At 40.2% G+C, this 26681-nt stretch overlaps 1 protein-coding gene across 2 annotated transcripts in view; it reads right to left on the reverse strand.

The window, feature by feature from the left end:
• Window positions 1–2648: 2648 nt before the first annotated feature.
• Window positions 2649–26681, reverse strand: part of SPMAP2L (sperm microtubule associated protein 2 like) — an 82745-nt gene continuing 58712 nt past the window's right edge. For both annotated transcript variants that reach the window (XM_017849247.1, XM_017849246.1), the window contains exons 5-9: window positions 24503–24640; window positions 18573–18687; window positions 9920–10051; window positions 5407–5582; window positions 2649–3363 (exon numbers count right to left, since the gene is read on the reverse strand). In XM_017849247.1, the coding sequence (XP_017704736.1) occupies window positions 3249–3363; window positions 5407–5582; window positions 9920–10051; window positions 18573–18687; window positions 24503–24640 (676 nt within the window). In that variant the 3' untranslated portion in view covers window positions 2649–3248. The remainder of the gene's footprint in view (window positions 3364–5406; window positions 5583–9919; window positions 10052–18572; window positions 18688–24502; window positions 24641–26681) is intronic.

The following is a 26681-nucleotide window of genomic DNA, read 5'->3' on the forward strand; positions in this document are numbered from 1 at the left end:
CTAATCCAATTTATTAGGGCAGAGTCCTCCTGACCCAATCACCTCCTGAAAGCCCCACCTCTTAATACTACTGCACTGAGGATTAAGTTTCAACATGAATTTTGGAAGGACACATTCAAACCAGAGCACTCTCTATCCTGTTTCATAAGCTAGAAATCCAGTAGTTATCTTGAATTCTTTCCTCTCCCACTCCCCATGTATAAACCCATCATCAAATCCCATAAATCTACCTTCTCAATTCTCTCTTGAGCCTGTCACTTCTCACCGTCTCCACCATGGTACCACCAAACTATTTTCACCTTTCAAATGACCTACTAAATAACTTAACTTGGCCCACCCAGCTCCACTGCCCCTTCCCAATTTATCTGTCGTAACCAGTTCTTCAAAAGCCAACCCTGATCACATCATCCCTATGCTTAAATTACTTCAATAGCTTCCCTTTGGTTTTAGGATGAAGACTAAAATCCTTAACCCGTCCTCCAGTGCCCTACGTGCTCTGGTCTGGTTCCCATCCTTCAGCCTCCTCTTGCTTCTCACAACCTCGTATTTCTTGCTGTTTGGGCCACACTGGCAATCTTTCAGTCCCTGATGCATCCTTCCATCCGCCTCAGGGGATCTACTGGAAGGCAGCTCCGGCGTCAAAGGAATAGCTGAAGCACCAGGGTAGGAGTCAGAACAGCGCCAGGGACACAGGTAGTAGAAGAAAAATAAAGTCTCGTCAGGGCACCTATAATGGGAAATATCAGCTCCAATTACCCTCCCCCGCCATCACCCTTGCCTCACTATGCTTAAGATCCACAGTCCCAGAAGACAGTTCAATGGGTGTGGCTGACTTAGGTTACATGTCCATACCTTGGCTAGGAAACCTCGAATAAAAATCCCCATAAAGCTTTAAACAATGAGGAGAAAGTAATTCTCCAAGAGAAAATGGGCAGTTCTTATTAGATGGAGGAAGAATGAATTCAGAGTGATCCAAAAATCAACAAATGTCCACTTAACATGTGTTCCCACTACCTGGAACGCCCTCCTGTATCCTCTTTGGTTAGTTAGTCCTACTCAATTTTCAGCATCCAACCCAGTTGTTCCTTCATTAGAGAAGCTTTCTCTCACCTTCCTGTGGGATCAAAGTTCTCTATTTTGTTATTTCATAACACTATTTCATAGCACTTGCTAGTGTTGTAATTTTACATTTATTGGTGAATATTCTAATGAAATCATCTCCCCCAATAAGCTAGAGAGTCCGTGAGAGCAGAACCTGTATCTGTTTGGTTCACTATGTTGTCTCCAGTGCCTAGCACAGGGCCTGGTAAAGCAAAGACACTCAACAGAATTCATTTAATGTAAGAATCAAGGCATATTTTCTCCACTGATATGAATTATGCCACTGTACCCTTAGAAGGCTAACACAGGTAAATTTCTTATTTTTAATTTCAATAGTTTTGGGGGTACAGGTGGTTTTTGGTTACATAGATAAGTTATATAGTGGTGATTTCTGAGATTTTTGGTGCACTTATCACCTAAGCAGTGTACACTGTACCCGTTATGTAATCTTTTATTCCTTACCCCCCTACCAGCCTTCCCTGAGTCCCCAAAGTCCATTGTATCATTTTTATACCTTTGCATTCTCATAGCTTAGCTCTCACTTATTAAGTGAGAACATACAATGTTTGGTTTTTCCATTCCTGAGTTACTTCACTTAGAATAATGGCCTCCAACTCCATCCAACTTGCTGCAAATGCCATTGTTTTGTTTTATGGCTGAGTAGTATTCCATGGTGTATACATACCACATTCTCTTTATCCACTTGTTGGTTGATGGGCATTTAGGTTGGTTCCATATTTTTGCAATTGTGAATTGTGCTGCTTTAAACATGTGAAACACAGCTAAATTTCTTTTCTTGTCTTGTCTTTTTTTGATATGGAGTCTCGCTGTTTCACCCAGGCTGGAGTGCAGTGGTGCAATCTCGGCTCACTGCAACCTCTGCCTCCTGGGTTCAAGCAATTCTCCTGTCTCAGCCTCCTGAGTAGCTGGGATTACAGGTGTGTACCACCACACCAGGCTAATTTTTGTATTTTTAGTAGAGACAGGTTTTCACCATGTTGGTCAGGCTGGTCCTGAACTCCTGACCTCGTGATCCGCCCGCCTCGGCCTCCCAAAGTGCTAGGATTACAGGCATGAGCCACTGTGCCCAGCCACAGCTAAATTTCTAAATAAAAATTTTTGTTTCAAATTCATACTTTATTATATACATTTTATCATCTAATCTTTACAAGAATATTCAGGAACCCATTTTCTACATAAAGAAACTGCAGCACAGGGAGCTAGGAAGTTTGTTTAAGATCACATACCTGGTAAATAATCCATGACAGAGACAAACTCAGGTTCTATCTGATTCCAAAACTCAAGTTCAAAACTATTATGTGGTATTACCCCTCTGTAACACAAAGACCTTAAAGGTAGAGCTCATTCATCTGTAAAATTGGCTTTCAAGTAAGTTCATTTTCATGCAAATTTAGATATGCCCCATAAAAGTTAGTTTAATTTGTAAAATACTGATCTATGGAGAGAATAAAACTCTGGGCAGGTGCAATTTTACAGAGAATTTTAATGCTTACCAAACATCTTGCTTTTTCTCTCATTTATGGTACGTGACTCTGGCATGAATAAAGGAACAGAGATTGGTGACATCATCATTTAAGGTAACCTGTTCCCTAAATTTCAATTATAAATTGTATTTATAGATTATAAAAGTATTTCAATTTTCCAAAAGAGCTTCACTTTTCAGTGTTTTTTCTGAGTAATAAGGGGATGCTGAAATGACACAAAGAATGATTTCATTTCTCAGGACTTACTGGAGAAGGGATTGCGGCAGGATCAGCTACTGGGGAACATGGAACTCACTGGGAAAGGAAAAGCAAAACCCACAAATATAAGGAAGAGTATTTCTTCAGGTCAGCTACAGCAATGAGGCAGCCAAGATGCTTGTGAGGCAACAGTAAGGATAATAAGGCAGTCTCTCATTTTCTCATTTATTGCATGCTGGAGTCCTCAAATCTGCTAAAGATTCAGTGACAGGTAACAGCAACAATTGCTATTTAATGATCATGGTGGTTTTCCCTAAAGGTCTCATTTTGTGGGAGGGGAAGCAAGGGGTGAATGTAAACTGACGGTACCACAGCAGGTAACTAAGTCATCTAATACGTGTTCTAGATACATAACCAGGGTCTGACTGTTGTGGCTTTCTGTATTTAACGTGTAATAGGTTGTGACAACTCCCGGATCCTTTGAGAACACCGTGCTTTCAAAGCAGCTGGCTTGGTTTTAAAGACATCTGGATCATAATACACAATATGCACAGGAGCCCTGAAATAGGGGAAAAAGAAATCAACCTGAAATAAGAAGAACAGAGAAGGCAACTAATGTTTCTCAAGCATCCACTGTATGTTATGTACTATGATATTATCCCATTTTATTTTCATGACCTCCACTACACAGATGAGGAAATCAAGACTCAGAGAAGTTAAATGAACGATCTATGGACAACTCCAGATTTGCATGTTTCTCAGATTCCAAAACCTTTTCTCTTTCCCCAGAAAGTAAATTCAGGAAGTTGCTCAGTCTTAAACTTGAGTTTTGGAATCAAACAAGCCTGAGTTTGTATCCCCTATATATCATTTACCATAACATAATTTGGTAATGTTAAAACAAGCCAGATCGTTCTCTGGTAGACTTAAGAAAATAAAATTTTTGAAGTTGGCCCTCTCAGCACCTTACCACAAAATAATAATTTTGTCACCAGGATAAAACTTTGATAATGCACTTGATCATATTCTTCTCTTTTCTTTATTTTTTATTTTTTTGTATTGTATTATTTTTTTGAGACAGGGTCTCACTCTGTCACCCAGGCTAGAGTGCAGTGGTGCGATCTCTGCTCACTGCAACCTCCTCCTCTCGGGCTCAAGTGATTTTCCTACCTCGGCCTCCCGAGTAGCTGGGACTACAGACGTGCACCACCACTCCCAGCTAATTTTTTTGTATTTTTAGTAGAGACGGGGTTTCACCATGTTGCCCAGTCTGGTCTCAAACTCCTGTACTCAAGTGATCTGCCTGCTTTGGCCTCCCAAAGTGCTGGGATTACAGGTGTGAGCCAATGCACCCAGCCTCTTCAATGAACAGAGAATGAGCTTCATTTCATCTGATGGCAAATTTATTTTTTTAAAGGATAAACACATTATAGCATTTTAAAAATGTCATTATATATGACTAGCGTATTTCCTTTTCTCTGAGCTCAAGACTTCCACAACTTTTTCTGCCTCTCCTGGGTTTTGCTAATGATGCTTTAAAAGAGGGATCAGATGTTATCCGTCAAGGTAACAAAATTAATTGAGGCTCAGGCAAGTTAAGAGGTCCTCCAAAAAATAAACAGAAATGAGAGGCAATGTTTTTCTTTGTTAACTATATATTCTTATCTATTTGAATTAGGCCATACAAGTACATGATGCAAAACACTGGAAAAATACAAAAGCCTATTTACTGAAAAATAAGTCTTCCTCCTATCCCAGTTCCCTAGGACCCCAAAGGCAACCATTGTTACTAGCTTCTTGTATACCCTCTGAGATACTATAGGCATATGCAAACAAATATATGGCCCGTGTCTTTTTTTCTTACACAAATTGCAACATATTACATGCTGTGCTCTAGAACTTGTTTCACTTAATAATATATGTTAGATAAATAATTCCATACACATACTTATCAGACTGTCTCCTAGATCTTAAATTTCTTTTTCTTTTTTCCTTTCTCTTTCTTAGAGCCAGGGTCTTACTCTGTTGCCTGGGCTGGAGTGCAGTGTTATAGATCATAGCTCACTGTAACTTCAAACTCCTGGGTTCAAGCAATGACTTCCTGCCTCAGCCTCCCAAGTTGCTAGAACTACAGGCACATGCCACCACACCTGGCTAATTTTTTGTATTTTTTGAAGAGATGGGGTCTCACTTTGTTGCCTAGGCTGGTGTCAAACTCCTGGGCTCAAGCGATCTTCCCACCTCTGCCTCCCAAAGTGTTGGGATTACAGGTATGAGCCACTATGCCTGGACAATTTTTTAAAGAATTTTTTTGTAGAGATGGGGGTCTCACTATGTTCCCCAGGGATTACAGGTGTGATCCACCTGCCCCATCCTAGATCTAAGTTGCAAGACCTAGTCCACTAATCTTTTAACTGTAGCCTATGTTTAGGGTAAGAAGACCATAGATGTGTCAATAATAAATGTAATTTGTTAAGTAAGATGTTTTTGAAATTTTTTTTGTATTTCTACAACTCTTTCCATTTGCCTTATTAGGTCAACTTTCTCCCTCTCACCAGAACCCCAGCCTTTCCTGTCCCACTTTAGCCTGAAATTGACATACCTCTTATTTGGATTAGCTAGCTCCTGAATCCTGGGCGATGCTTTGGAATGAGTAGCAGCGTAAGATACTGGCCAGTGGGCATCGCGGTCAGGTAGGTAATCTTGATGAACAGACTTGGACTTCGCTAGAGCTATTGTTCGGGGGCTAGGTTTAGCTAGCATGGCAGCAGGAGTTACCTACAGTGGAAACAAAGAGACACAAAAATATATCCCAAATTTTACATTTCTCTATGTCTACAGCTGTATCCCTACTTAAGTCACAACCATTTCTCTTCTAGATTACTGCAACAGACTCCTAACTGGTCTCTCTGCTTCCATCCTTGCTCCTATACAATGGGGCCTTGCATGACAGTTACTAAGGGAGAGAATGAACATGTAATGAGTGTGTTCTGTGAGCCAGACAGTGTTGTAAGCTTTACCTAAATCATTCCCACTTAATCATCACAACAACTTCATGAGCTAAGTACTTTCTAAAGCCCAAATCAGATCATGTCACTACCAGGCTTTAAACCCACCCTGGGCCGGGTGCGTTGGCTGATGCCTGTAATCCTAGCACTTTGGGAGGCCAGGGCTGCTGGATCATGAGGTCAGGAGTCCGAGACCAGCCTGACCAACATGGTGAAACCCCGTCTGTACTAAAAATTCAAAAATTAGCTGGGCATGGTAGCATGTGTCTGTAATCCCAGCTACTCAGGAGGCTGAGGCAGGAGAATCGCTTGAACCAGAGAGTCGGAGGTTGCAGTGAGCCAAGATCGCACCACTGCACTCCAGCCTGGCAACAGAGTGAGACTCTGTCTCAAGTAAGTAAATAAATAAATAAATAAATAAATAAATAAATAAACCCATCCTATTGTTTCCCATTTTGCTAAAAATAATACTTAGGCTCAGCCAAGCACAATGACTTGTGCCTATAATCAATCCCAGAACTTTGGGAGACTGAGGTGAGCAGATCATTTGAGCCCAGGAGTTCAAGACTAGCCTGGGCAAAATGGCAAAACCCCATCTCTAAAAAAAAAATAAAAGAAAAAGAAAAAAACAAAAATTAGCTGGTTTACATTCCCACCAACAGTGTAAAAGCATTCCTATTTCTCCACAGCCTTGCCAGCATCTGTTGTTTCTTGACTTTTTAATAATCACCATTCTGACTGGTGTGAGACTGCAGTTTTGATTTGCATCTCTCTAATGATCAGTGATGTTGAGTTTTTTTTCATATGTTTGTTGGCCACATAAATGTCTTCTTTTGAGAAGTGTCTGCAGCACTATTCACAATAGCAAATACCTGGAACCAATCCAAATGCTCATCAATGATAGACTGGCTAAAGAAAATGTGGTACATACACACTATGGAATACTATGAAGCCATAAAAAAGAATGACATCATATCTTTTGCAAGGATATGGATGGAGCTAGAAGCCATCATCCTCAGCAAACTAACACAGGAACAGAAAACCAAACACTGCATGTTCTCACTCATAAGTAGGAGTTGAACAGTGAGAACACATGGACACAGAGAGGGGAACAACATAAACCAGGGCCTGTCAGGGGCAGGGGGTGTGTAAGGGGAGGGAGAGCATTAGGACAAATAGCTAATGCATGTGGGGCTTAAAACCTAGGTGACAGGTTGATAGGTGCAGCGAACCACCATGGCACATGTATACCTATGTAACAAATCTGCACATTCCGCACATGTATCCCGGCACTTAAAGTGAAAAAAATTTAAAAATAAGAAAAAATAATAATTGTGAGCAAAAAAAATTAGCTGGGCATGGTGGTGCATGTCTGTGGTCACAGCTACTCAGGAGGCTGAGGTGGGAGATCACTTGAGCCCAGCGAGGTTGAGGCTACAATAAGCTGTGATAGCACCACTGCTCTCCAGCCTGGGTGAGAGTCAGATCCGGTCTCAAAAAAAAAAAAATATATATATATATATGTGTGTGTGTGTGTGTATATACACACACACACACACACGTGTATATATATACACATACATACATATACCCACTTAGTGTATTCTATTTTCATACGGCTATGAAGAAATATCTGAAATGGGGTAATTTCTTAAGAAAAAGAGGTTTAATGGGGAGTGGCTGGGAGGAGGCCTCACCATCATGGCGGAAGGCAAAGGAAGAGCAAAGGCGCATCTTATATGGTGGCGGGCAAGAGAGCATGAGAGCCCAGTGAAGGGGGAAGTCCCTTATAAAACCATCAGATCTCATGAGAACTCACTCTCTATCAGGAAAACAGCATGGGGGAAACCAACCCCATGATTCAATTATCTCCACCTGGTCCTTCCCTTGACATGTGGGATTATTACAATTCAAGGTGAGGTTTGAGTGGGAACACAGAGCCAGACCATATCACTTAGGCTCCTTCTGTGACCTACAAGGCCCTACATGATCTGCCCTCTGACCTCATCTTCCTCCCCTCCTCCCCTTTATCCCTGTGATTCCAGCCACACAGCCCCCTGGACCAGCTCCTTCCCTCTCCGGACCTTTGCACTTGCTAGTTCTCCTTAAAAAAAACTTCCCTCAGCCTTAGCTTGGCTGCCTCTCCCTCTCTCAAGTCTCTAGACTCATACATCACATTTTTCAAGGAAGTCTTCCCTGACCAGCCAAGACAAGTCAGCCTAATTACCCTCTTCTGCAGGACTTACTTAATCTTCTTCACAGCACATGTCAACACCCACGTCAGCTCATTTATCACTTTGTTATTTCACTTTGTCTGTATTTCTCCCCATTAGAATATAAGCTGCTCAAGGGGAATTACTTGTTTGCTGAAAGCTAAAATTGGCTCTGGCACATAGTTGGTGCTGAATAAACATATATTGACTGACTCCTTTTGGTCTTACTTTGAAAACCACATCTACCAGATTGTCTTTCTGTTATGTTGCTTTATTGGTAAAATATCTAGGATGACATCTACTATTCTCTTTTAAATGCTCACTCAAAAGAATTAGAGTGTGGCTAGGCATGATGGCTCACACCTATAATCCTAGCACTTTGGGAGGTTGAGGCACAAGGATCACTTGAGCTCAGGGGTTCCAGACCGGCCTGGGCAACATAGTGAGACCCCTGTCTCTACAAAAAATTTTAAAAACTTGCGTGTGGTGGCACATGCCTGTAGTCACAGCTGCTCAGGTGGCTGAGGTGGGAGGATCACTTAAGGCCAGCACGTTGAAGCTGCAGTGAGCTATGATCATGCCGCTGCACTTCAGCCTGGATGACAGAGCAAAACATTGTCTAAACACACAGACACACACACACACACAGACACACACACACACACACACACACACACACAACAAAATAATTAGGGTGGACAGCTAACATCACCCTCAGTAGTCTTGGAAGTGTTCTGCATTGCACTGGTGCAGATTTGTTTCAGGTTCTAAGACTATGATTTTCTGCAGTGGTGTTCCTTTTTTCTGAAGACCTTAAAAAACAAAACAAACCCAAGCAATCCTAGCAATTACAGAAAGATCTGCCTTACTTCCATTTTTACATACCAAAAAACTGAGAATAAAGTCATTTGCCTGACAGTCACAAGTCACTTCAGTAAACTTAAGACACTCTTCCAAGGGTTTCTGATTCCCAGAATGGTTTTCTTTCCTAATAGAATTCCATATCAAATCCTCAGTTTCCTTGAAACAGGGTGAAACTGGTCCCACCTCTTTTGGCAACAGGATCATTAGATATTTTTTGAAACCCCAACTGGAATAGGGCACCAAGTTGGCACTGCAATTGACGGTGGGGAATGTCAAGGATGAAGAAGGAGGGAAGCCATCGAAGGTTCCAGGCTCTGTGCTGAGTGCCATGACTTACCTGTTACTGCTCAACACAGCAGACGTATCAGTGAGGATGGCTATCTCCAGAATTCCCTAGCTCACCTTGTTCTACCCAACTTCAAGTGCATCCCAAGTTTAGTACTTTGGCATGTAATCTTCCCTTTACTGGAATATTCTTCTAGATCTTCACTTGGTTAACTCCTTATCAGTCAGGTTTCAGCTCAAATGTTCCTTCCTTAGAGAGACCTTCACTGACTACCACAGGCAAAGTATCTTACCACCCACCCCATAGTCATTCATTTTCTATGTCATTTTCTTCATAGCATTTAGCATGATCTGACATTATCTATTGACTAATTTATTGTTTGTCTCCCCTGATTAGCATAGAGCTCCAAGTTATTCACTGGGATCACTGCCTTGCTCACAGTACGCATCCAAATATTTGTTGAATGAATAAGGCTCAGGAAGGTTGTCCCAACATCATAGAGCTTGGAGTGACGAGGCTGCGATTTGAACCCAGCTCCAAAACTGAACTCCAAAGCCCATGCTCTTGGTGCTCTACTCTTTTCCCCTTCTCCCTATCATGTAGCTAGGTCTCTCTTCCCACCACAGACCACTCTTCCCAGATTCTCTTTTCCAGTGACTTTGGGCTATGCCCTGTAGAGGCAAAATAGCACCCTAGGAGCAGCCAGAAAGTGAGCTGAAGGACACCAAGGTAGTGATGGCTTACAGGACGGATGGGCAGTTCACTTCTTTGTCTTTCATAGCACAGACCCTCTAACTTGATCCTTGGGTGGGCGAGGTCTACAATTCTTGGAGTTGCAATCGCACTCAGGGTAGAAAGTGAAATATTGGTTTGCATCTAGAGGAAAAAATAAAACAGTACTTGTAAGCATCAAATACTAAACACTAGCTAGTTCAAGATTACGAAGTATGATTTGACCTCTGGGCCAGACTTCTCAACACTCCAGTAGAAAGGGTGAGAATCTTGCAGTAACCTATAATCACAGTTGAAAGGATCAATTTCTATCTTTCTCAAACTAGGTTGCATGGATTCCAACGTGGCTTTTCAAGAACTTAACTGTTAAACTAAAGACATTGAGGCAATAGCAAATAATGTTACATACTGATTAAGAGATAAATGGTAATGCTGATTTGTGGACTGATAAACTCAGTCAGGAGGCCAGGCCCAGCCCCACCAAATGAGAATACTATAAAGCAGTGGTCCCCAACCTTTTGGACACCAGGGACCAGTTTCATGGAAGACAATTTTTCCATGGACAGTGTTGGAAAAAGGATGGTTTGGGGATGAAACTGTTCCAACTTGGATAATCAGCCATTACATTATCATAAGGAGAGCACAACCTAGACCCTTTGCATGCACAGTTAACAATAGGGTTCATGCTCCTATGAGAATCTAATGCCACTGCTGATCTGACAGGAGGTGGAACTCAGGTAGTAATGAGTAAACCCTCCTGCTCACCTCCTGCTGTGCTGCCTGATTCCTAACAGGCCATGGACTGGTATTGGTCCACAGCCTGGGGATTGGGGATCCCTGCTATAAAGGGTGACTTAGCTTTGTTCTTAATTATTTTTGCCCTTTGGGAATTGGGGCTTATATTATCACAAATCACCATGCTTAAAGTGAATTTAAGTGTCTCCCTTCTAATTGGACTAGATAAGAAAAAGAAGCCAAAGCTAATAAGAAGAAAAGCAGAACCACACATCTCTCCACTAGACTCCCAAGTTATTCTTCACTATCTGAATTGTGGAAATTTGTCCAAATTACATGGTCTTCTATTTAAATTACTTGTATTCAAAATCAAAGCTTACCATAAAACTTTGAAGGAAAATATAATTAATAACTGGAAATAAAATGGGGCTTTAACTGCAGGTTAAAATTCCTTCCTGTGCTGTTTAATTGATGATGATGATGATGATGATTATGGTGATACTAACAGTGATGGTGTTTCACATGTTTCGTGTATTAGTCTTGTGTATTAGTCAAATTTTACATGTTTTGTGTATTAGTCAAATTCCTTCTTGTGCTATTAATTGATGATGAAGATTATGATGATGATAATACACATGTTTTGTGTATTAGTCTATCCTTGTATTGCTATAAAGACCTACCTGAGATGGGGTAATTTGTAAAGAAAAGAGGGCTTGTTGGCTCATGGTTCTGCAGGATGTACAGGTAGCATGGCTGGCGAGGCCTCAGGAAATTTACAATCATGGTGGAAGGGCAAAGGGGAAACACATCTTACATGGTGGGAACAGGAGAGAGCAAAGGGGAAGGTGCAACACACTTTTAACAACCAAGTCTCCTGAGAACTCACTCACTATCACAAGAACAGCAAGGGGGAAATCCACCCTCATGATCCAATTACCTCCCACTAGGCCCCTCCTCCAATACTGGGGATTATAATTCTACATGAGATTTGGGTGGGGACACAAATCAAAATGAATCATTTATTCCTCATCTCGGGCATCATTTTTATTTCTAATTCTCTAAGACAGAAACCAAGGTATTATGAGATTCATTAATTTATTTAAGTTTACATAGTAAGAGGTAGAGAACATTCAAACTGAAGAGCCTACCTCTTTGTACAACACAACAAAGTACTAATTAAGCATTTTAAGCATTTTTAAGCATGAATAAAGCTTTCTCTCCTCTCAGGCTCTGGGAAAATGAAAGAAATATATGGCAACCATTGCTTTCAATTAAAGCTTACGATCTAAAAAGACTTAATCATTTACTTATTCAATTCATTAAACAAACATTTCTTAGTCAATTATAGTATATAAGACACAACAAGGAATAATAAGATACAGTTCCTTTCCTTAATGTAATTTTCAACTTAGAAAGAACCATAAGACTGGGTGTGGTGGATCATGTCTATGACATCAGCAGTTTGGGAGGCTGAGGCAAGGAGGATGGATTGAGCCCAAGAGTCTTTTCAAATAACTGTGGATATTCTTCCTTGATACTACGACTTGAAAAATGCTAGTTTCTTAAATGGTAGCTGCAAAAAGTACCACTTGAAATTATGTGAATGAACTTTTTATACTCCATTACCTTACAATCTATTTGCTTATCTTGCACATTGAATGAACCTTTTAGCCATGCATAATTTTGCACTTAATATCTAGTTTTCACACCAGGGATGCAAGAATGGTTTAACACACACAAGTCAATAAATGTGATACATCACACAATGAGAATTAAAAACAAAAATCACATGATCATCTCAATAGATGCAGAAAAAGCATTTGACAAACTCTCCACAATCCAGCAAACTCTCAGCAACATCGGCAAACAAGGGACATAACTTAATGTAATAAGAGCCCTCTATGACAAACCCACAGCCAACATAATACTGAATGGGGAAAAGTTGAAAGCTCTCTGAGAACTGAAACAAGACAAGGAGGCCCACTCTCACCACTCCTCTTCAACATAGTACTGGAAGTCCTAGCCAAAGCAATCAGGCAGGAGAAAGAAATAAAGAGTATCCAAATCAGTAAAGAGGAAGTCAAACTGTTACTGTTTGCACGACATGATCATTTACCTTGAAAACCCTAAAGACTCCTCCAGAAAGCTCCTAGAACTACTAAAAGAATTTGGCAAAGTTTCCAGATATAAGATTAATGTATACCGATCAGTAGTAGCTCTTCTATGCACCAACAGTGACCAAGCAGAGAAACAAATCACGAACTCCACCACTTTTACAATGGCTGAAAAAAACAAAAGTAAATAAAATAAAAAATAAAAACACACACACACAAACAAAAACAACAAAAAAACCCAAACAACAACAACAACAAACGCTTAGAAATATACTTAACCAAGGAGTCAAAAGACCTCTACAAAAAAAACTACAAAACACTACTGAAAGAAATCATAAATGATACAAACAAATGGAAACACATCCCATGCTCATGGATGGGTAGAATCAATATTGTGAAAACGACCATACCACCAAAAGCAATCCACAAATTCAATGCAATCCCCATCAAAATACCACCAGCATTCTTCACAAAATTAGAAAAAACAATTCTAAAATTCATATGGAACCAAAAAGAGCCTGAATAGCCAAAGCAAGACTAAGCAAAAAGAACAAATCTGGAGGCCTCACACTACCTGATTTCAAACTATACTATAAGGCCATAGTCACCAAAACAGTACAGTGCTAGTATAAAAATAGGCACACAGGCCGGGCACAGTGGCTCACACCTGTAATCCCAGCACTTTGGAAGGCCGAGGTGGTCGGATCACTTGAGGTCAGGAGTTCGAGATCAGCCTGGCCAACATGGTGAAACTCTGTCTCAACTAAAAATACAAAAATTAGCCAGGTGTGGTGGTGGGTGCCTGTAATCCCAACTACTCGGGAGGCTGAAGCAGGAGAATCACTTGAACCTGGGAGGCAGAGATTGTAGTGAGCTGAGATTGTGCCACTGCACTCCAGCCTGGGCAACAGAGCAAGACTCCGTTTCAAAAAAAGAAAAACAAGAAAAAAAAAAAATAGGCACATAGACCAATGGAAAAGAGTAGAGAACCCAGAAATAAGCCCAAATACTTGCAGCCAACTGATCTTTGNACTACCTGATTTCAAACTATACTATAAGGCCATAGTCACCAAAACAGTACAGTGCTAGTATAAAATAGGCACACAGGCCGGGCACAGTGGCTCACACCTGTAATCCCAGCACTTTGGAAGGCCGAGGTGGTCGGATCACTTGAGGTCAGGAGTTCGAGATCAGCCTGGCCAACATGGTGAAACTCTGTCTCAACTAAAATACAAAATTAGCCAGGTGTGGTGGTGGGTGCCTGTAATCCCAACTACTCGGGAGGCTGAAGCAGGAGAATCACTTGAACCTGGGAGGCAGAGATTGTAGTGAGCTGAGATTGTGCCACTGCACTCCAGCCTGGGCAACAGAGCAAGACTCCGTTTCAAAAAAAGAAAACAAGAAAAAAAAAAATAGGCACATAGACCAATGGAAAAGAGTAGAGAACCCAGAAATAAGCCCAAATACTTGCAGCCAACTGATCTTTGACAAAGCAAACAAAAGCATAAAGTGGGGAAAGGACACCCTATTCAACAAATGGTACTGGGATAATTGGCTAGCCAAAAGTAGGAGAATGAAACTGGGTCCTCATCTCTCACCTTGTACAAAAATCAACTCAAGATGGATTAAGGACTTAAACCTAAGACCTGAAACTATAAAATTTCTAGAAGATGGCCAGACACGGTGGCTCACCCCTGTAATCCTAGCACTTTGGGATGCTGACGTGGGAGGATCACCTGAGGTTGGGAGTTTGAGACCAGCCTAACCCATATGGAGAAACCCCATCTCTACTAAAAATACAAAATTAGCCTGGTGTGGTGGAGCATGCCTATAATCCCAGTTACTTGGGAGGCTGAGGAAGGAGAATCGCTTGAACCTGGAAGGCAGAGGTTGCAGTGAGCCAAGATTGCACCATTGCACTCCAGTCTGGGCAACAAGAGCGAAACTCTGTCTCAAAAAAAAAGAAAATTCTAGAAGATGACACTGGAAAACCCTTCTAGACATTGGCTTAGGCGGGGATTTCATGACCAAGAACTAAAAAGCAACTGCAATAAAAACAAAGATAAATAGCTGGGACTTAATTAAACTAAAGAGCTTTTGCACAGCAAAAGAGCAGTCAGCAGAGTAAAGAGACAACCCACAGAGTGGGAGAAAATCTTCACAATCTATACATCTGACAAAGGACTAATATCCAGAATCTACAACGAACTCAAATCAGTAAGAATTAAACAAACAATCCCATTAAAAGGTGGGTTAAGGACATGAACAGATAATTCTCAAAAGAAGATATACAAATGACCAACAAACATATGAAAAAATGCTCAACATTGCTAATGACCAAGGAAATGCAAATCAAAACTACAATGCGATACCAGCTTACTCCTGAAAAAATGGCCATAATCAAAAAATCAAAAAACAGCAGATGTTGGTGTGGATGCGGTGATCAGGGAACACTCCTACACATGTAGGTTTACTACTACACATGTAGTAAACTACTGGTTTACTACAATGTAAACCAGTACAGCCACTGTGGAAAACAGTGTGGACATTCCTTAAAGAACTAAAAGTAGAACTACCATTTGATCCAGCAATCCCACTGCTGGGTATTTACCCAGAGGAAAAGAAGTCCTTATTTGAAAAAGATACTTGCACATGCACGTTTTCAGCAGCACAACTCAGAATTGAAAAATCATGGAACCAACCCAAATGCCCATCAATCAATGAGTGGATGAAGAAACTGTGGTATATGTATAGGATGGAATACTACTCAGCCATAAAAAGAAATGAATTGACAGCATTTGCAGTGACCTGGATGAAACTGGAGACTATTATTCTAAGTAAAGTAACTTAAGAATGAAAAACCAAACATTGTATGTTCTCACTGATACGTAGGAGCTAAGCTATGAGGACACAAAGGCATAGGAATGATACAATGGACTTTGGGGACTTGGGGGGAAGAGTGGGAGGGGGGTGATGGATAAAAGACTACAAATATGGTGCAGTGTATACTGCTCGGGTGATGGGTGCACCAAAATCTCACAAATCACCACTAAAGAACTTACTCATGTAACCAAATACCACCTGTACCTCAATAACTTATGGAAAAATCACAAAAAAAGAAAAATGTTGAATGAAGAAATCAATCAATCAATCAGTCAATCAATGGACCAAGGAAGAATGGATAAAGTACAATTGTTTTATGCACTGTAAAATGAGTAAGTTGAATGAAAATAAAGTGTAAAAGGTAAATTTATAAAATAAACATTTTAGGGGCAGCTATGTAAAAAAGAATATTTAGGGCTCTTAAAATTAATTGTTACAAACTGCTGGAATTATAAATAAAATAATAAAACTTGCAAGCCAAGCCTAAGAAAATCAACTTTTAAATTTGAAAATTTAAAATAAGACTATTGATTATTTATAGCATACCTCTAAACAGTCTTTTCTGCATATAAAATCCATGCTCAAGGATACCTAAAAAGCTTACATCATTGGGTGTGGCAGTTTTTTTTAAGTGCCTATAAATTCTTTGACACTTCTCTCAATTGAGAGGTGGGGTTTGTGTTCCTGACCCCTTGAATCTGGCCAGACTTGTAACTACATCAATAAACAGAGCATGTCTACTATAACGTTATGTGACTTCTAAGGTCAAGCCATAAAAACCATGCAGCTTCCACTTGTTCTCTTGAAATATTCACCCTCGAGATACTCCATATTAGTATATTCCTTCTCAGAACAGCTCTCATGACAAGGTCTAAGCCACATGGAGAGACCATATGAAGGAACTCCTATAGATATTCTCAACTGAGTCTATCTAGCTTTTAGGTTATCCCAGCCTGGGCACCACACACAGGTATTATTGTGGACTGACTGTTTGTGTCCCTCCGAAATTCACATGTTGAAGCCCAAATCCCCAGTGATTGAATTAGGAGGTGGGGTGCTTTGGGTAGTAATTAGATTTGGATGAAGTCATGAGACTGGAGCCCCCATAATAGGATTAGTGTCATTATAAGAAAAGGAAGAGAGACCAGAGATCTTTCTCTCTTTCTTTCTGAGAACCTACAAAGAAGAGGTCATGTGAGTATACAGCAAAATCGTGGTTGTCTGCAGGTCAAGGAGTGGGCCCTCACCAAGAAGAGAATATGCCAGTATCTTAATCTTGGACTTCCCAGGCTCCAGAACTGTGAGTAATAAATGTCTTTTGTTTAATTTACTTAGACGATGGTTTTAGGTTACCGCAGCCCAAGCTGACTAAGACAAGTGTAAAGGAGCCTCCAGATGATTCCAGTCCCCCACCATTTCAGACACCCAAGGCATTACAGATTTCCCAGCTGAGGCCCTAGACATCATGGAGCAGAGAAGAGCCATACCTGCTTGCCCAGTCAGAATTTCTCAGTCATAAAATCCTTGAGCATAATAAAATCATTGTTGTTTTATGCCACTAAGTTTGGGGATGGTTTGGCATAAAGCAACAGACACCTAGATGAGAACTTTAAGGCTGGGTTCTCTGTATTGGTTTTAGATTATCTGGAGTTTGTTTTCCAAACTGATTAGATTTAAAGGCATTAATGATCCTATTGCTAGTGGTGAAAAAAAATACACCGTAGTCCATGGCATGCAGTGGCAAAACAGAAAGAAAGGCTTTGGGTGATGAAGCAGCTGCTGCAAGCAAACATTTTAGTGAAATAAATAAGTACAGTAGGATTGCTTGGTTGCTTCTAAGTGAACTGAAGAAACTGAGAAAAGAAAATGGTAATCTCAGGCCTTTAAAATACAACTGTAGGACAGGCACAGTGGCTCACACCTGTAATCCCAGCATTTTGGGAGGTCAAGGTGGGAGAATCACTTGAACCTAGGAGTGCAAGACCAGCCTGAACAACATAAGGAAACTTTGTCTCTATAAAAAATGTAAAAATCAGCTGATTGTGGTGGCATGCATCTGTGGTCCCAACTATTCAGGCCAGGGTAGGAGGATCACTTGAGCCTGGAAGGTCAAAGCTGCAGTGAGCTGTGATCACATGACTGCATTCCAGCCTGGGTGACAGAGTGGGACCTTGTCTTAAAAAAATTAAAAAATAAAATTCCACGGTAATGTCCACATACAGAATCAGAAAGCTTCTATGACTTCCCTAAAATGTTGAAAGCCTTGTCTTCTAACTGCATAGGGCTGAACATTCTGAAAACCAGACCCAGAATCTAATTTTGTGAGTGGGTGAATTACAGTGAAAATTGAATTTCCAAATTTGAACGGTCTTTTATGTTAAAGTTAAGGGCAATGATTGGAAAAGAGTGGGGCCTTGAACATTGGAATGGGGATATATGGGCAGATTCCAATGAAGCTGGGGACTTTAAACACCAAAATACTGCTGAGCCTCCCTTGCTATTAGAATCAATCTTTCCTCCATCTGAAGAGGTTAGACCCTCCTTGCCTAAAGAACCCATAGAGGCTTCCCCTATCATAGACATATTCCAGGGAACTGCTGACTTGCCCCTATTATATCTCATTGCTTCTAGATGTATAACCAGACTCAAGTCCCAGCTGCCATAACAGGCTTCCACAGGCTTCTCCACCAGTTCCCACAATTGCTGAAGGGCTAATTCCTATAATAAATCCTGTATTCTACATCACCCATAGTGGTTCTGCTTCTCTGATCCAATCCTGACTGATACCTTAGGCATGGAGGAAAGAGTCAGAAAAGTTCATTTGATAAGAGGGAAAAATAAGCAGGAAGAAAGGAAAACGTATCTAGAAAAAGAGGGTAGGTAGCATGTTACAAGTCAATCAGAAGCTGTTTCTTCCACATGGGCACACTTACTTTTTTTGAAGGATGATAGTTTGGGTCTGTGCCTTTGGCTACTGAGAGTTGTAATATCCGGGGAGAAGGATCAGAGATTCGAAGAGAATCTCTTGCTGAGTTATCACTGAAGGGTCTATATGCAAATGGAAACATGAAATATCACAGCTATTGGATGGAGAAACAACAGTTGGATTTTCCATTGCTACGATCAACTTCTAATCAATTATATACACTGCTTCTATCTTAGCAACATCTATCCCACAGTCATGCTCTTTCTATCAGATTAGTGTTTCTTAAAATTTTTTTACTCTGATCCACGGTAAGAAGTACATTTTTGCCAGCACAGTGGCTCATGTCTGTAATCCCAACAGACATCCCAACATGTTTGTAATCCCTCTGCCTTGAGAGGTGGAGGTGGGAGGATTGTTTGAGGCCTAGAGTTTGAGACCAGTCAGGCAAACATGGTGAGATCCTGTCTCTACAAAAATTAAAAAATTAGCCAGGTGTGGTGGCATGTACCTGTAGTCCCAGCTACTTGCAAGGCTGAGGCGGGAGGATCACTTGAGCCCAAGAGGTCAAGGCTACAGTGAGCCAAGATTGCACTGCTGCACTCCAGCCTGGGTGACAAAGAGAGACCCCAGTCTCAAAAAAAAAAAAAGTATATTTTATATTGTGATACAGTACATGCAAATGTGTGTTTGTGTATCTGAAACGAAAATTATTATGAAATAATACCCTATACAATGCATTCCAATTTTAAAATTTTAATTTCATTATGAAAAAAACTGGAACTGATTTTATGATCTGTTATGAATGAGTTGTGACCTGCATTATGAAAAACACTTCATTTTATACCAATTCCTCCTCTTAAATCTCTGAAATAAAAATTCCAGTCACCCTCTGCAATGGTCAGTCTCCTCTGCAGTATGATTTGAGATAGTGCTGGTCATAATTGCCAGCCACTTGGCCAATTTTCATAGGCTGTTCCCCACATATTTCTTTCCCTAATCAAAAACCTACCAATTAAATGACAAACTTACAAGCCTAATATGGAAAATGTTTTTTCTCAAATAAAAACATGATTACTCTCCAGGGGTAGGCTATTAGTTTGGGTTTTGTTTTTTGATGAGATACAATCAACATACCATAAAATTTACCCTTTTAAAGTATACAATTCAGTGGTTTCTAAAATATTCACAAAGATATGCAACCATCACCACTATCTAATTTCAGAATCCTGGGAACCAATAATCTACTTTCAGTCTCTATGGATTTGGATCTATGGATTGGCCTATTCTGGAATTTCTTTTTTTTTTTTTCAGATGGAGTCTTGTTCTGTCACCCAGGCTGGAGTGCAGTAGCACTATCTGGGCTCACTGCAACCTCCGCCTCCTGGGTTCAAGCGATTCTTCTGCCTCAGCCTCCCAAGTAGCTCGGATTACAGGCACACACCACCATGCCTGGCTAATTTTTGTATTTTTTAGTAGAGATGGGGTTTCACCATGTTGGCCAGGCTGTTCTCGAACTTCTGACCTCAAGTGATCTGCCCACCTCAGCCTCCCAAAGTGCTGGGATTACAGGTGTGAGCCACTGCACCAGGCCAGGAATTTCAAATAAATAGACTCATACAAATATGTAGCCTTTTGTGTCTGCCTTCCTTCACTTAGCATGTTTAGAAGATTCATATATCAATACTTTCTTTTTTATGGCTGAATAATATTCCATTTTATGATTGCCACATTTTGTTTATCTATTCATCATCCATTGATGAACATTTGAATTGCTGCCAGTTTTTGGCTATTATGAATAATGCTGCTAGGAATATTTGTGTACCAGTTTTGTGTGAACGTATGTTTTTAATTATCTTGAGTACATGTCTAGGAGTCTAATTGCTGGCTCATATAGTAACTCCATATTTAACATTTTGAGGCACTGAAAAACTGTTTTCTTTATCAGTTGCAGTATTCTACATTCCCACCAGAAATGTATAAGGGTTTCAATTTTTCCACATCCTCAACGATATGTTATTGTTTTGTTGATTTATTATTTCTTATCACCATCCTTGACATTCTTGTAAGTGTGAAGTGGTATCTCATTGTGATTTTAATTTGCATTTCCAGGAAGGCAAATGATGCTCAGCATCTTTTCATATGCTTCTTGTCTATTTGTATATCTTTTTTGGGTAAATGTCTATTTAAATCCTTTGCCCATTTAAAAAATTGGGTTGTCTTTTATCGTACAGTTTTCAGGATTATTTTTATATATTTTGAATATTAGTCCCTGATCAGATATATCGTTTTCAAAAATTTTCTCCTATTTTGTGGGTTGTCTTTTCACTCTCTTGGTAGTGTCCTTTAATGCATAAAAGTTACTTTTGGCTGGGCGCCATGGCTCACGCCTGTAAGCCCGACATTTTGGGAGGCCGAGGTGGGCAAATCACAAGGTCAGGAGATCAAGACCATTCTGGCTAACATGGTGAAACCCCGTCTCTACTGAAAATGCAAAAAAAAAAAAAAAAAAAAAAATTAGCCAGGCGTGTGGTGGCAGGCCACCTGTAGTCCCAGCTACTTGGGAGGCTGAGGCAAAAGAATGGTGTGAACCTGGGAGGGGAGCTTGCAGTGAGCCAAGATCGCGCCACTGCACTCCAGCCTGGGTGACAGAGCAAGACTCTGTCTCAAAAAAAAAAAAAAAAAAAAAAAAAAAGTTACTGCTTTAGGCGGTGTGTCTTTTATGTCAGGTTGAAGAAAAGAGGTACAAACAAAATATATACATATTTTCATTTTAATGTAATTATAATGTACTATATAAAATGTGCTACATTCTATATTTACCTATGTAGTTAACTCTTTTTGTGCCCTTTATTTGGATCTGAGTTACTGTCAAATGTCTTTTTTTGTTTTTTTTGAGACATGGTCTCACTCTGTCACCCAGGCAGGAATGCAGTAACACAGTCAATGCAGCTTCAACCTCCCAGGCTCAAGCAATTTCTCCTGCCTCAGCCTCCTGAGGAGCTGGGACCACAGGCATTCACCTCTACACCCCACTAAATTTTTTATTTTTAGTAGAGATGAGATCTCACTATACTGCCTAGGCTAATTGTCCTTTCACTTTAGCCTGAAGGACTTTCTTTATTATTTCTCATAAAGCAGGTCTGCCGGCAATGAATTCTCTCAATATTTGCTTATCTGGGAATGTTGTAATTTCCCCTTCAGTTATGAAGGATAATTTTGCTAAAAAATTCTTTTATTAGCTTACAGTCTTTTTCCTTCAGTGCTTTATTTTATTTATGTATTTATTTTGAGACAGAGTCTCACTCTCTAGCTCAGGCTGGAGTGTAGTGGCGCAATCTCTGTTCACTGCAACCTCCACCTCCCTTTTTCATGGACTAACTCTTTTATGATATAAAATGACCTTTCTCTGTCTCTAGTAACAATGTTTGTCATAAAGTCTATATTGTCTGATATCAGTTTGGCCAATCCAGGTCTTTTTTGGTTGGTGTGCATGGTATATCTTTTTCCATTTTTTCACTTTCAGTCTATTTGTGTCTATTTTTTTTACTTTCAGTCTATTCTTGTGACTCAGCCTCCTGAGTAGCTGGGATTACAGGCATGAGCTACCACTTCTGGCTAATTTTTGTATTTTTTGTAGAGATGAGGTTTTACCATGTTGGCCAGGCTGGTCACAAACTCCTGACTTCAGATGATCCACCCACCTTGGCCTCCCAAAGTACTGGGATTACAGGTGTGAGCCACCACACCTGGTCAATCCTTCAGTGCTTTAAATATGGCATACCACTGCCTTCTGGCCTTCATGGTTTCTGATAAGAAATCACTTTTTAACTTTATTGCAAATCATTTGTATACAATGAGTTGTTTTTCTCTTGCTGCTTTCAAGATTTTGTCTTTGGCTATCAACAGTTTGATCACGATGTGTCAAGTTCTGAATCTCTTTGAGTTTATCCTATTTGGAGTGTGTTGAGTTTCATGGATGTGTAATATTTTTCATCAAATTTAGGAGATTTTGGGCCATTATTTCTTCAAATATTTCTCCCACCCCTTGATCTCTCTCCTCTGCTATGGGATTTCCATTACGGCTACGTTGATACTCTTCAAAGTGTCACACAGTCTCGGAAGATGCGTTCATTTTACTACGTTCTTTTTATTTTCTGTTTCTCAGACTTGATAATCTCAATTGACCTGTGTTCAAGTTTGCTGATTATTTCTTCTACTTGCTCAAATATGCAGTTGAGCTCCTTTAGTTAATCAACTAAAAGATATGTCACAAAGCCCAGGCTCATAACTGTCATCTATTGGACAGCCCTGTGTGTCTTCACTAAGCACTTGTTTTTTTCCTTCACATAATTATAACAAGCTTGGTGATCTGTTTCCAATTCACAGAAGATTTAAAAAGTGGTTGGTTAGAGACTATTCCCTTGACAAAAAGAGAAATGACAGCAATAACTATGAGAAGCAAACATCTCATAATTTGAAAGCACGGAAGTCAGACCATTTAGCCTAAGGAAAATCTTGGCTTTATACTTAAACAGCTCCTGAGATGTTTTCTATATTAAAGTATTATAAAATAGTTGATGTTCATAATAAAGAGCTTAAGCCAATGAACAACGGTTACATGTATGTTCAAGCAGCAGAAAAGTCTACTTAGAAAAGCAGGGAAATATAAACTTAAAAAAATACAAAATGTTTTAACACTAAAGGGCATTTTATTTACATGTAACATCAAACTGAGGTCTCTCAAGAAGTGGCAATAAAGTATTCCTTTGTTTATAACAATAGACACATTACCAAATGTATGTGTATACATAACTACCAAATTTTATGTATTTGGTATACAGCAGATTTTATTGAACGAATTGATAAATAAGTAATTGAGGAAACTTTGTGGGAAGAATTGGGCCTTCTTTAACAGTATTCTATGATGGAAAAGACTCAAGCTGTCTAGTTCAACCTTTCTCTGAATGCAGGAACCTTTTCTAAAATCCATGTAAAGTCACAATTCCAGTGTGGCTTGAAAACTTTCAGGGATTAGGGTGGAATGCCTGTTCACCTTCCGTTACTGGACAGTTTCCATTACCTCATAGCTAGTCAGAAAGATTTTCCTATACTAAGCTGACGTCTGCTGCCCTGTCAAAGTTCTACTTCTAGTTCTAGGATTAACATAAAGTAATTTCACATTCACCTCTTCTTCCTCTTCCAGTTGCCAACCCTTTAAATATTTTAACACAGCTGTCGCCACTTTCTTATTCTCTTTTTTAAACTAAACATGTCATTTCTCTTAACTATTTTTCACACAACATAGTTTCCAGAAGCCCAATATCTCATTTCCCACCTTCTGAACAGTCTCAAGTTTATTATCATTACTTAAGGTATAACATCCACAACTGCACATACATGCCCAGTGTGTTCTGACTAAAGTAGCACACAGTAGCACTATCAGCTCTCCATAACTGTGCACTGTATATCTTCCACTAATGCAATCTAACATTGAATTAGCTTTTCCAACAACCATATCACAATCTTAGCTCCCATGGAAAATGTACCACCTAGTGGTCTTTTAAGACTAGAAGAAATTCAGCCTTCAAAGCAAAAGGAAGAAAAATTATCCTCAAAGTCAGAGAGATATAGGAGAACAAATTCCACAAACTGCAAAAACCTGTGGTGTTTTAGTTGCATATTTCCTTTCAACTGGCTAACAATGGTAAGGTTGAGTATAAATTTTAGTTTCACCACAATTTGAGCCAAATGTAATTACTGAAGATGATCTTCTCATTACCTACAATTGCTGCAAATATTTGATTCTTTTTACCTGATGCTTTGGAACACAAGTGGACTTTTAGCTCATGAAATTGCACACACTAAAACTAGAAAAAAAATACTGAGACATCTGGCCAAATTAGATTAGGATTTACAGAGATTCTCAAGATACTCTACCTATTTAGTAGACACTGTCTTTTGAATCCACTGGGCTGTGACAGCCTCTGGATCCTTTTGGAGGGTTGTCTAAACAACGCAGGAGGAGTGATCTCCCAAATTACAGACTCTCTTCCACAGCTGTAGTAATATTGAGCCCTGCAAGTTGTAGAAGAGAAAAGAAGTAAATGAAACAAGCATGATTTCAAATTATCATAGTATTTTCCAACATTGATCCCCAGGCCTAGGGGAGCAGGTATGATGGTTTATTATTGATGAGCTGTTTTCCACGTGAGGAGAAATTACTTTAGAAATAGTTATACCCATCTAGGTTTTTGTATTTTTTTTTAGTAGAGACGGGGTTTCAACGTGTTAGCCAGGATGGTCTCGATCTCCTGACCTTGTGATCCACCCGCCTCCGCCTCCCAAAGTGCTGGGATTACAGGTGGGAGCCACCGTGCCTGGCCGACATCTTCTTTTTTTTCATTGAGAGAGGGTCATACTTGGCTCACTGCAGCCTCAACCTCCTGGGCTCAAGTGATCCTCCCACCTCAGCCTCCCAAGTAGCTGGGATCACAGGCATGTGCCTCTATGCCTAGCAACTTTTTAAAATTCTTTTGTAGAGATGGGGTTTCACTATGTTCTACAGGCTGGTCTTGAACTTCTGGGCTCAACCAATACTCCTGTCTCAGCCTCCCAAAGTGCTAGAATTAAAGGCATGAGCCACCATGCCTGGCAATTACATTTTCCAAATAGACCAAAAGATACACAGATGAAGAGAAAATTTGCTTTTAAAACCAAATACTTCCTTTAGCATCTATATATAAATAAAAGTTTTTACATTTCTATTTTATAGGATGAATTGTATTGATACTTTTGTTAGATAACTGAGTTTAGGAATACATTCTACTTGATGATGTGCATAGAATAATCATTACTGGGGCTTGTTAACTATGATTTTTTAGGATAAGTAATAATATTGTTCTTCTTTTGTCTATTTATTTATTATTTTTAGAAGCAGGATCTTGCTCTGTTGCCCAGGTTGAAGTGCAGTGGCACAATCATGGCTCATGGCAGCCTCAAATTCCTGGGCTCAAGCAATGCTCCTGCCTCAGCCTCCTGGGTAGGTGGGACTACAAGTTTGCATCACCATGCTGGGCTTTCTTTTTACATTTGTAGTGATGGGGGCTTGCTATATTATCTAGGCTAGCCTTGAATGCCTGTGCTCAAGTGATGCTCCCGTCTCAGCCTCCCAGAGTGCTGGGATTACAGGCATGAGCCACCACACCCAGCCACCATTGCTCTTCTTATCCACCGTACCCTTCAATCTTTCCTTAACAAAATATATCATCAGTGGAAAAGGAAGTGACATTGACTACCCCCAGACCCGATGTTAACTCAAATTGCAGTCCCACTTTTGCTTCTATTATAAGGACCTCTGTTTCTTTAGGACATTCACAGATACAGATCTGCATCCCTCTGCCCAAGCCTCTGTCTGCTGGTTGCAGCTGTAAATATCGTTTACATCTAGGCTGAACTGGTGACTTGTAAGCCTTAATCTGCATGCGAGTCTTTATCCCCCTTGCTTGTGACCACCCAGTCTTGAGACCATCACACACATCTTTTGAGGGGGCTGGAGGCTGCCCAGCCCTGACTCCACTGCCTGACTGCACTGACTCACCTATACACACACACACACATACACACACACACACACACACACACACACGGCCTAGCTTAAACAGGCAGGAAATCTCCAGCCCTTACCTGGGATTAGACTTTTGCAGGAAATGGCGGTTCAGTTTGGGAATTAGAGATACAGAAGGAAGTGTGGTTTTGAACAATGGGGCACACTGCGGAGACCTTAGACTCAAGCAAGGGGGGCCACAGTGGTTGGGAAGAAGGTGATTATGCAGCCAATGAGCGGCACAAAGGCAAGATGTGCTTGGAGAGTAGACCTGAGGGGAGAGGCCCAAGCAGTGAGTGAGAAATACAAAAAAAAAAAAAAAAAAAGAAGACACCAAAGAGAAATCTGCTACTCAACATACTCTCAGGTGGGAATGGCAACCAACAAATGCCAGGAAAATCTGTACTGACTGTAATACTTATGCCTTATGCTGCCAACACCTAAAAGTACATAGGCGTTCTATAAAATGGAGAAAATAAACAATGTATGGTTTTTTTTTTTTTTTTTTTTTTT

This window comes from Rhinopithecus bieti, unplaced genomic scaffold, assembly GCF_001698545.2.
Source record: "Rhinopithecus bieti isolate Rb0 unplaced genomic scaffold, ASM169854v2 scaffold_31527, whole genome shotgun sequence".
In the NCBI taxonomy this organism is placed as follows: Eukaryota; Metazoa; Chordata; class Mammalia; order Primates; family Cercopithecidae; genus Rhinopithecus; species Rhinopithecus bieti.